The sequence below is a fragment of the Phalangium opilio genome, unplaced genomic scaffold (genome assembly GCF_054372755.1).
Source record: "Phalangium opilio isolate 3A_F unplaced genomic scaffold, DU_Popi_V2 ptg000105l_1, whole genome shotgun sequence".
NCBI lineage: Eukaryota > Metazoa > Arthropoda > Arachnida > Opiliones > Phalangiidae > Phalangium > Phalangium opilio.
This window is the reverse complement of record NW_028324207.1, coordinates 6,460,465-6,472,885: the sequence shown is the minus strand read 5'-3', so window position 1 is coordinate 6,472,885 and position 12,421 is coordinate 6,460,465. Positions and strand designations below refer to the sequence as shown.

The 12,421-nt window shown below is 34.4% G+C and overlaps 1 protein-coding gene across 1 annotated transcript in view; it reads left to right on the top strand.

Annotated features, from left to right (window-relative positions):
• The window catches only part of LOC149628471 (solute carrier family 12 member 2-like), a 220,973-nt gene extending 208,909 nt beyond the window's left edge, over window positions 1–12,064 (top strand). Inside the window, exons 23-24 of the mRNA XM_089851400.1 lie at window positions 11,173–11,240; window positions 11,749–12,064. Of these exons, the coding sequence (XP_089707526.1) occupies window positions 11,173–11,240; window positions 11,749–11,884 (204 nt within the window). The 3' untranslated portion in view covers window positions 11,885–12,064. The remainder of the gene's footprint in view (window positions 1–11,172; window positions 11,241–11,748) is intronic.
• The last annotated feature ends 357 nt before the right edge of the window (window positions 12,065–12,421 follow it).

Below are 12,421 nucleotides of genomic sequence, written 5' to 3'. Positions count from 1 at the left end.
ACCCTCATTCCTAGGCTGGAAAGCTATGTCCTTTTAGATCATCTCCTTTTGCTATTTATTGATAAGCCACTACAGACGTAAAAAATTTAAATAACGAATTATTCAAATGTCATTAAGAGTTCAAAATTGACAACTCGATTGACCTATAAACATTACCCACTCGTTACACCTCAACAATACACTAAATTATCCAGCAAGATTGCTAACGTTTGTCCACACTAAAGATAAAATATCTCTAGCAGCTTAAAAAGATAACATGCACCCATGAATGCCTGGTGGTGTTGGAAGCCAATGTTGCAGATTGGTGTCTATGTGGCATAGACGAAAGACCAGTAGATGTTGGTTGTTAGAAGCCAATAAGGATAGATTGGTGTGCATGTGGTATAGACAAAGACTAGTGCATGGTGTTGTTGTTAGAAGCCATAAAATACTGAGGATATTGAGTGAAAGAATTGGCGGTTAGTCAGCAGATGAAGGTGTGACGACTAGTTAATGATTGGTGTTAAATAAGGTAGATAAAGCTATGAAGTAAAGTTTTCGGAATTTCTGTGTACTGCGAACGTGGTCCGGAAATTGCGAACGCGGTGACAGACACACCCACAGACACGTTCAGTGTAAAACCTCTCCGTGACGTCATCGTCACTCGGAGAGGTAAAAATTTATTACTGTTTGTTATTGACAATTTTTTACGGAGTGACCAAGTCTAATTGGTTTCACTTCATTGAGAGTTCGTGAAATTTTAAAACGGTGCCATTTAGTTCATAATTATATCTCTTTTTTTTAGAATAGGAATAAATTACAAGCTTCATTGAGTACGTCATAGTTCAGGTCGTTCTTTCAAAGGATGTCGGGGGTGGCTAAGTAGGAAAAGGCGTGTCAGATTATACCTACTAGATCCAGTCTAGTAGGATAAATGTATTTATTTCTAAACGTTTATTCAAGCGAGCTAATAAGATATCTGGTAAATTTTTTACACGTTGAAGGGTAGTGGTCGGCGTTTGGACAAGATAATCCACAGAATTTTGGTTAATCAGTTATCCATGAATAATAATCAGATAATTATTCGTGATTACATTGCATTAATCATAGACTTCCCGTGGATAATTTCAAATTATGGATAAAGATAAAACAAACAGATATTATCCTATCCAAATGCCGACCACTATTGAAGAGTGAATCTCTATATTGTCTAATGAGACGCCTTGATTGGTTTTCATTTCGGCTTATTTCAAATAAATTACTTCCATCAAGATAAAACCGTTTTTCATAGTGACCCTAATGGATTGGATTATTCTGGCTCATGCAACGATTACAAATAAATCTAATACTTAATCAATGTTCAAGTTAACAATAATAAAGTTAATACACAACACAAAACGCAATTGAATACCAAAAATAAATGTTTATCGTGGAATATTTCCGAGACATTTTTCTGCTAAGCGTGTAAATTTCCTTTTGCGTTATATCATTGTTTGAATATTAATTTTGAGACGAAGCGAAAAGTCATCTTTTATTAAAGACGTCACTTTTATCGGACTGGGGAAAGGGCTTTGCAGAGATCGGAAAGATGATTTTAAAAAAGAATAAAAATTGTGCCCGGGCCGCATCGTGACAATGAAAGTTTGATTTTCATGAATATTTCAGAAGCACTCCGCTGCTGTCTCCCCCCCATATCTCAGGCTTCCCAGCTTTACGCATCATTTCCTTCATAGGAAAAATTAGCTACTAATTAGAATGGGAAACGGGCGGCGTGTAACGTACCGTCTTTCAAAATTTTCACTATGCGATGAATGATTACATTTAGGTGAATTATTATTTCAAGGGTATCGCCCTTTCATAATTGCATGATATCTTGGATTTATATATTGAAGAAAGTAAACATGTGAAATAAATTGTCATCGGTTAGCCGTCTTCGACACTCTAAAAACTGATGCCGTCATCCTGCAACTTCACAGGTACACCTACTTGTACTGTTAAAAAGGGTTGTTTGATTTAAATCAGTTGGATTTAAATCAAGCAATTTTTTTTAAAAAATCATTTGATTAAAATCAAGTATTTAGATTTTTTTTAAAAAATCATTTGATTAAAATCAAGTATTTAGATTTTTTTAAAAAAATCATTTGATTAAAATCAAGTATTTATTTTTATTTTAAAAAAATGTTTTCTAAGATTCCAAGAAATAGTTTAAGGAACTTAACTAGAAAAGACCTAAAATTAAAAACAATCATGGTTTTGGCATATTTCAGTTTAAGTTTTTCCAAGAGCTGCAGTTTGTCTTACCACTCCTGTGGTCAATTTTAACTCGAGTAAGATTTGAAATAGGCTAAGAAATGAAATAGCGGTCAAGCTAGTCTTTTTGTACAAGCATTTGAATAGTAACAATAAGAATAACTCAGTAGAAAATATCTAATAGCTGCTTAAATCTCATGGTTATTTTACTTTTGGTTAATTTTTACTCAAAAGTTTTCAGTTTGATAATTTACTAGCTAGTAGCTCAATAAAAGTAAAAAAAATCAAATAAATCAATAAAAGTAAAAAATCCGATTTAAATCAAAAAAATCGATTTTACTGATTTTTTTTAAAAAATCCAAAAATCAACAACCCTGGTGTTAACGCATTTATTATTAACACATTGCTTGCCCTCTTGTCAATGGACAAAACGATCACTTTTTGAGCAACAGAAACGTTGCTTATCACTGGATTTTATAATACTCCCATGGCTTCATGATGGTCTCACGTGACCTGAGAGAATCTACAACTGCTTTCCATTTAGTTGACATCACTGACCATACGTGTCCTAAAAGAACATATTTCAGGGAAGAAAATGTTTCGGGTTAGAATCGAGGATTAAAACCGCCATGTTGGTCCAATCCACAGTGTTTAATGCAGACCCGCTATCGACTGTGCTGCGGAGGACCTACGAAAAACCCCTGTTTATTGTTATACGAAGGTAGTATTCGGAATGATTTTGAAGGGAGCATAGGGCAGTGGGAGATTTTTTTGTTTGTAAGATGTATGAGGATAATTCTATGAGTTTCTTTGTGTTTAGTAGTTGGAAAAGCAAGAACAATGTAACAGGGTCAACTTGTTATTATAAACACATTAAACAATCAGCTGTTATTCAATGTCATGTCCTAACATTGCGTTTACTCTGCATTGCTATTTTACTTTTGATTTTGCGGCGGTTTCAGCTGAAGGTGTGAAATAAACCCATTTTTTTAAAAATGGTATAATTGCCAATTAAATTTCTCACTGAGCCTATTAAGAACTATTAAATTACCGTTTTGTTGGTAATTAATTGTACTTCAAATCCGAATTAGCGGGTGATTTCGGGGTTAGGGAAATTCAAGCTTCCGAAATTTAGTACATGTCAAATTTAGCGACTTTCTTCAATATTAATTTCCCTATTGATAACTTATGGTGCAGGTCTAATTCACCTAGGTTTGGTTGTTTTCTGACTCTTACTTCATCTTTGATCTAAGAAAAAGCATTCTTAAAATAATTTTTCCGAATCCTATTTTCTTGCTTAGGGCATTCATTTAGAAGTAGTGGTCGGCATTTGGATAGGATAATATCTGTTTGTTTTATCTTTATCCATAATTTGAAATTATCCACGGGAAGTCTATGATTAATGCAATGTAATCACGAATAATTATCTGATTATTATCCATGGATAACTGATTAACCAAAATTCTGTGGATTATCTTGTCCAAACGCCGACCACTATTTAGAAGTTCACAACTTTCATGATAATCTAAGCTTTCCTTAAACGAAAATTTTTGAATGAAAAACAATGAGTTTTTTCTAGGATTTAATATTAAGTTCTTGGAAATATCATTGAAAAGAATTAAGTCGAGATCTATTAACAAGAAAGAATTGAAAACTAAAAAATGTTAAAAATGAATTTTATTCCAATTTTGCTTTTTTTACGAGTTGCGTTTCTTTCTCATTTCGAAGAAAACACGTTCTTCACAACGGGCTAATTTTATTAAATTCGAATATATTTTGTCTCGGATAAAAATCAAGAAAGAGATTGAGAAAAGAATGCTTTAAAGAGACAAGGAGAATATACAAAGAGGAACGGAATATTAAGTCTTGACCAAGGCTTATAAATACATGCTTTTCTAAACTACATCAGAATTCTAATGATTGGTTCTCATTGCTTGTAATATGCCGTCTGCTTAAGGACTGAAACGAATTAATATAAATTTGCTCTGATTCTTAATATAAAAACTCTAATCAATTATATCGTAATAAAGCTAAATATTAAATTTCAAGGTACAAGAGGTAAATACAGAAACATGACTACCAATCACACGACGCATATTACGCGATCACGTGACTCACAGGAATGAGAACACTAAAACTCAGGGATACAATATAATGTCTAATCTTTGACTCCTTTTGGTACATTCTCTTTGCTAGGAACAGGACGACAACGAAAAGGGAAGAAAAAGGAAAATCTCATTTGGCCCATTTTGCCGTGAAAGCCGGTTTCTTTTTCTTTATTATTTCGCGAAAATATTACTCTCGCTCGAAGACGCGTGTGATTAACGAGATTTGTAAAAGACCAGGGGCGTCTATCTAAGCGTCGACGTATATACGGTTAACCATAAATTTCAATATAAAACCTATTGTCTTCCCAAATTATATTTGGCAATGTCAAACCTACCTAAAGTGGCCATTATTTCTCGACGGAATGGTGGCCTTAAAAGAATTCATTAATACCAAAAAGGGCATTAATTTCAAATTATACAATGGTAACATGCAATAAAACAACCATAAGTTTTTCGAAATCGATGTGACATTTAAAACTATAATGTGATTGTTGTGAGCTTGAGAACCATTTATACCTATTTAGTGTTAAGTCCTGATATACTGGCTAATGTGCCCACGCCCAACCCAAACCGTTTTACCTAGGAAGCTTTAGATTGTGCTTAGACGTTAAGTACTCTTGGGTGGTAGGATGCTTAAAAATATTATCCTACGGTGCCGTTGAAAATGGCAGCAGAAATGTAAAAATGCTTGCTTCACATTCAAAGTGGTTTTGCTGACATTAAGAATACTGTTTCACTATGCCCTATAGACAGGCTGTACACTTACGGTTTCAATAACTCGACATATTTTAAATTATGGTCGTCAAAGCAGTAACCAAAACTAACATTAAAAGCCTCTTTGACCCATATTTTTGATTTTTTGATATTTTGTCAACTTATTAATGATTTAACCAAAGACCGCAATGCTTTTAGTTTTTAAAATAGCTGTAAGAATAGGAAGCAAATCATCAAGACTCGATATTTTCGGTATATTTTACGGTATTGAGTGTAGCTTCTCACTGGTAATGCCATGGTCCTTTCATAATATTTAAAGTGCACGAAACTCTAACACTAAATAGACCTACACATATAAGAACCAAGATACGTGACTAATCAGCGCGATGCACGAGTTGAGAAGTTTATAATAAGAATATCTCAGCCGGGCTTTGCACTTAACTAGTGTAGGTGAAATTCTTTCTCCAGTCTCTCTGAACCATAACCAACCACCTTAATCCCTCTACGCCTACTAACACCGTCCGGTAGTTCCCAATTCTCTCAGTAGCTAAGCTTCTTGGCGAAACTTTCTGACCGAATTTTCCTCAGGCTCGTCACTTTCCTTTTTGCACCCTTGAGAAACTGTCACGGTTGTGGGTTTGGGCAAACAGCTCGCTATTGATTTACGGAAGCTTGTTTATGGCAAGGAGGGTTTGTTCGTGTTACGCTAGCCGCTGATTTAACAACACATCGATTGACGAAAAATCGCTTTCTATAAATAGATTATATTTCTGAGAGAAATTCTTCGGCATCTACGCAAAATTGGTTTTATACACGAGAATAGCAATTTACTCGAGTCCGCCAAGTCTTTAATCTAGTTATAAAGAATTTCCATCCAATAAAGGAACGAACAAAGTTTATTCGCGATAAGACATGTAACGAAGCGTCTTAGAAAATGGAAACTCGTTCTTCGAACGAGCACTCACTTGCTAACAAATTCATCTTCTTAGGCCTTTTCTTCATTCATATTTAGTTCACGAACATAATGTTGTCGATCTAAAGAGTTTTACGAGCCGAAAATGAAGGCAACGCCTTGCCTTATATCTCTTACACTCCCAGCCCGGTGAAGCTCAAAGTTAACGACTAAAAAAAAATAGAAAATAGGTCAATTAACTATACCTCGTCTATTAATAGACACCAATTTTCATCCAGGGTCATGGTTTATCGAATGAAATGGTTTAGTAAGACCTTCAAAGAGACTCGATCGCTTGTAAAAGTGTGATTCCATTTAGTAAACAAGTCGAAATTTTAAAGAATATATTTAAGACGATTAACTAGACTCAAATACCGACAAATAGTTCATATTTATCACGTATACAATAAGCGTATTTATGAAGATTAAATATAACATTTCCCTTGTGCTACTGCTATCAACTATGAAGTTTGGTAAACTTCGTTAAGGAATTTTATTTGTGCATAATGAACCAACAAACAAACAACCAATTTCAGTTTGAGTGAAATGATCAAAATTTAAAATGTTTGACATTACGGTTTTGAAGCGTTTATTTATCTGACTAGCTCGAATCGAAACATGTCAGCTACTTGTTTTGATGAGACCCTGTTAATGATGATTTTCCATAGTCCTTTAGTCCTCATTCTAAATATTTAAATCTATGGCTTCACCAAAGAAGACTTTAATTTCAGTTCTTTGCATAGTGCGTCAAATCAAGGATAGCTTTAATTTTAGAATTAGGAATGGAGAACAGAGTAATGTGGGCGCGCGTCAAAGTCCCGGGCCCCTTTCCACGGGAGGGAGGGGTATGAAAGAAGATGCGGGTAATAATGACAGAAGTAAAAGGGAACTACGTTTTATTCGCCGTCCCGTCAGCAACGTCATCGAAACGTAGTTTAAGTGAGCCAATAAGATAATTTAAACTTTTCGTTACGTGTTGGGGGGGGGAGTGGCTCTAGACTGGGCTATGAGTCGGACTGAAGTAAATACTAACCGTTCTCCATTCTAAAATTTAATCTATCCCTGGAATTATTTAGTGTGCTGGATGTTTGTATTTAATTTACTTACATCCGTTCACTGTTTTATTTAAACTCAAAGCTACAATTTTTTTTTAAACTCGTGCAAAGAAATTTTTTTTCGAAGACCCTCAGTATGTTTATTGAATTTCCAAACTACACATCTAATAACAGCAGCAATTACATATCTAATAACAGCGGCAATTACAAATCTAATGGTCGGCCCTTCTGTTATTTTTAACTTGTAGGACACTATGTCTTAAGCATATTTAAATAAAATATCTTAATTGCATAATGACCGGCCCTAAAAGGGGCGAAAATTTATTTTCATAACCAGTGGCTACCAACTGTCTAAATATGGATTGTCGATGGTTTACCTTCCCAGGCTTTCCTTCCTAGTTTAACCCTCCACATGACTCTCTTTTACAGGTTGGAGATAATTTATTTTTGACTGGGGAATGTAAAAGTTGGGCCCCGGTGAAAATACGGTTGGTTCCTAACCTGGTACCGTTGGGAATTCTAGCCTGACCATCTCGATGGAAGTATAGTTTCAGGAAGCACAATTAGGAGTGAAACGGGAGTGCGGAAACTTTTTGATTTATAAAGGCAGGGAAGTCCTAAATAAGCGGTAAAATAAACAGAGGGATCTGCTATGTTTGTCCTATTAAATAAATCAAATATAGGCAAAGCATAAGTTTATAATATATGATCCATAAGTATGAGGCTACCCATACTTTGTAAAGCTTGTGATTTAATGAGAACAGTTCTAGAACGACAAGTCAGAATTGGCTGCACTCGGTTTTGCAGTAAATCTTCCTATTTAGTCTGCATTAAGCCTTTGACAGCGCCTCACCGGGTGAATCTATGACGTTTCACCTAAGTCACTTCATGACAAACTCTCAGTAACCAGTGACAAACTTATCGAACATATCTTATATACTTATGGCAACGGTGTGCTTGAAATAAATCGCTTTAAGCTCAGTTCCCACTTGACCTTAACCTAGAACAATATTGTGTTAAATATTTTCGCTAAGAATTTGATCGGTACTTCTTTGGCTTGGGCAAAAGGGGTAGACCTATTTTCATGCAGAAGCCGATGTAAATTTGAACGAAGAACTAGTAAATTTTCGTTTCGTTGTGACGTTATCTGTCGCCTCGCCAATGTCAAATTTGTGTACAAATTATTTTTGTTTAATTTAAATTTGACCGTCTTTGAGGGCCCATGTGAGAAAGAACTTCCAATTGAAATGGTGCCCAGGAAAAGAAGCAACTTAGTATTTCAGATGAGCAAAGGAGTTCGTGCCACGTAATTATGTGTGATAACCATACTACTGCGATTTTTGGTCAGATTTATGTAGTATGTGCAAACGAAACTACAATGTTGCTGAAGAACCAATTATTTGTGCGAAAGATATCGGTCAAGTGATATAATAACTTACTACTATAAAGTTTTATTTGTGTGTGAGAGATGATCACTGAAATTACGGAATCAATTTAAAAAAAATCTGTCACTAATTAAAAGCTACACTATCACTGAGTAATATATTTAGTTTTGATAAAGACAAGTTTTAAAATTTAAATCTGAATATTTCTAAATCATGTCGGAAGAAGTAGCGCTATTTGGCTACATTATCGGTGTTCGCTCAACAAATGGTTGGATATACGTGAAAAAATGTACTTCAAAATATTACTCATCAGTACATCAATATATACTTTATGATATGTGTTAAAATATTCATATAGCACTGTATATGCTATAATACTATAAAATGTACAAGTTTGCTCGGGTAATGGCTAGTAAAACAGTATGGAAATTAGACTCACAGCAAATGTGCGGCAAATATTTATATGTACAAAAACTGATTTGAATTAGTTTTCTAGTATGTTTTAGTGGAACGGGACTAGTTCATTGTCATACTCACTAAAATCTAAAAAGTTGTAGGAAACTAAGGCGGAAAAAGAACACTATTAAATTTCGTTGGAAAGAACCTATCAATTGAATGGAACATAACTGATTGTGTCATATTTTATTTCAAGATAATTTTTACGGTTGAATTTATATGCAGTGTTCTGTTTTTAAAGCAATAACTAACAGCAATTTCCCGACGGTCAGGCGTTAGGATAAAGGTTTAGTTCCTATCCCGGATGCTATTTATAACAGTTCCAGGGTCACCCGGGAGTGAAATTTCATCCAACAACCAAAGGAAAATAGAGTTTCTATTTGCCTTGGGTGCAAGCAAAAGGATCACATTTTTGATTAAAAGTTCCCTTTTGAAACTCATTTTTTAATCAACGAGTCTTTTCCGGAGTTTATTTCGGGATTTCCCCGGAATTTAATTTAATTTTACCGCAATGAAAGAATACAACTTCAAGGGACCAGATTTTTGCTTTAGAATCCAGTTTTTAAAGTTGTAATTTATATCTCCAATCGAGACAGAGCAAGAAGTGAGAAAGATTTTAAACAACTCGGCCATGCCCGAGACACAGTACAATAGTGAAAATATTTCGGAGTAGAGTGAATTTAAAAACGCACTGGATAGATTTTGACACAGATATTCGTGTCTAATACATACCATTATAAAAATATTTTTGCTTCAACCAAGATGATTAAAAAACCGTAAAGGAATAGGGGTGAAGTTACAAAAGCAATCCTAGCTCCCCATGGCCGAGGGCTCCCGGTGCCCAGAAATGTCGTGCAACAGAACGGTTCGAGATTAGCTTACTTGGGTTATATCATATTTATAAAGACTTGAGATTGTCTAGACGTTCGCCTGAGAGAATCTGACTCGTGATATCCTCAGCGTAGGAAGCTGGTCCCTTTGTGGTTGTTGTTGTGGTTTTAAGAGTTTGCATTAAAAGCAACTTCTCTACTGCCTTGTTCAAACTCGACACTGCCAAACAGTTTTAGTAAACCTTTAGGCCTCCTAAAGAAATGTGTTGAAATAATTTTTCCCGTAATTGCAGTATCTTTGTAAGTACAAAACCTACCGTACTTAAATTACCATACATTATCATAACACCGTATTTAATGTTTCTCAAATTAGAATCGGTAATTTACGCAATAAATTACGGGTTTTAAAAATTACGAAAATATATCTGTAATTACTAAGACAAAGAGATGTGATTTGAAAGCCACAAATATGTGATATTAACACATCAACTATCCTTAATTATATTAAATAATTGTTCCAATGTTTTCTATAAGTGAATACATTTCAATTACTTGAATCAACTCCTACATTCGAAAACGGTATTTTTGCAATAAGATCAAAAAATTATTTTTAAAATACTTTGAAAAGTTTTTCTTTCGTTTTGGGTAAACACTAAAATTTTCAGCAGATAGTTTTTTTAGGTGGTGAATAATTAATAATAATAAAAAACCCTTCATGATTTGTAAAAGAAATTCATTTCGTATTTATGTTTTCCATCAATAAGAATTTTCAATTGCTATTCAGATTATGTAAATTAAAGACGCATAATTGGGGAAGTTTTAGTAGTGTATTTGATGTTAGTTAAAGCAAATTTAAATAAGTTGGAAAAAACCAAAATATTATTTCTCCAAGTCAAGTCCCCATTAGTGTTAAAACGAACGGCCACACACAGACGACTATTCTACCCTTTCTGTACAAACTTTGAGATGAGAAAAAAGATTTTCTTAAATATGAAAATAAACATAACTATTATGTGCTTTCATAGTTAATTAATCACCTTGTTTTGCGTTGCACCGTTGAAAACTTTTCAACTTTTGAGAGACTTGACTAAATTTAACGTTAGCAGTGCAGCGTATGCCTTACACAAATTGGTGTTATATATAAGGGTTTCAAATCACATCCAAGGGTTAGAGAACCCAATTGCGTGAACGTTTTATGGAAGCCCTATAGATGTTAATGCATGCAGTTAAAGGTGATGGTACAGATCGGTGTCTGTGTGGGATAGACAGATACCGGTTGATGGTAGTGTTAGAATGTACAGATTTCTGTCTATGTGGATAGACAAAGACAAAGACCAAAAATGGTGATGATAGAACTTAATATGAACAGATTTATGTCGATGAGGGATAAACAATGACCGAACAATAGTAGTTAAAAATCTTATTTAACGCTTTTTTTTACAGACCAAACGGCATATAAGACTTAGAGAGAAGATTCTTGAAAATTCGATGGACGCTAGCCTTATTGTCATGTAAGTTTTTTTTCGTATGTATTATCTGTTTGCCTATAGTATGGGTATCAGTTTTTGTACACCTTTTTGGTGCTCATTTGATTCGAACTTCTATCAACGCCTGGTGCAGAGTTCCTTAAAGTTTTGGGAAGCTACTAAACACCTTTCAACTGACTATAGATATATGACACATCTTTCCACGTGAAGTATTTTGCATTTCAGAGAATTATATGTCGAAAAATTTCAATAGTGGGGTTTTACCTTATTTACCAAAGTATTTGGTAAAAATAATACTTTCTAGCATACGTTAAACAAGGTCACTAAGTAAGATTATTATAAACCAACAATGACCAACCATAGACTAGTTTAAAAACCTACATTATTTGAGTTTTATCTTTGAGCCCTAATAACCATTTTTGACTCGAAACTCAAAAGAGTATCCCAAAATCGAAGGAATCAATTCAATATAATAAAACGTTTCCATGGAGGTTTACTAATATGTATCTTTCGCATTCTGTTTCTCTCATAGGACATTACCAATGCCTCGTAAAGGCACCTGCTCAGCACCGATGTATATGGCTTGGTTAGAAATGCTGACCCGAGACACGCCACCTTTTCTACTCATTCGTGGAAACCAGGCCAGCGTTCTGACTTTCTATTCCTAAAAATAAATCCTGAAATCGAGAGAGAGAGAGAAAATGGAAGCACCCGTGGAATTTCAAAATACGCGCCCCTACCACCAAGATTTAGCCGGACTTATTTCGGCAATTCCAAAATCATTAGTTTACCATAGTGTCCTGGGACGATAATGGATTGTGTGCGCGTGAATGAAAAAGACTATTAAAATAAACCATTTCGTATAAATATAAAAATGCCTGTTTTTTCCCGTTACGATCCTTGCTTATTTATATTCTTGATGTATCGGATAAACATCGTAGAAGCAGAAGGACCTTCAATATAAAATATTGAGAAGGTAAGAGTACGTCTGAATTTTTCAATAGTAAAAGATAGTATCGGTTTTTTTTAAATTATATTAGTACAGAGGGCAACTGTTTGCTTCACACATTGTTTACGAAATCTATCAGATATTTTTATAGCAGTATATTTTCCTAGCTTCTACTAGTTAAGTAAAGTTGAGTTAGGTTAAAATGTTCAATTCGCCTAAATAGACCATTTCTGAAATTACATACTGAAAAAAGAAC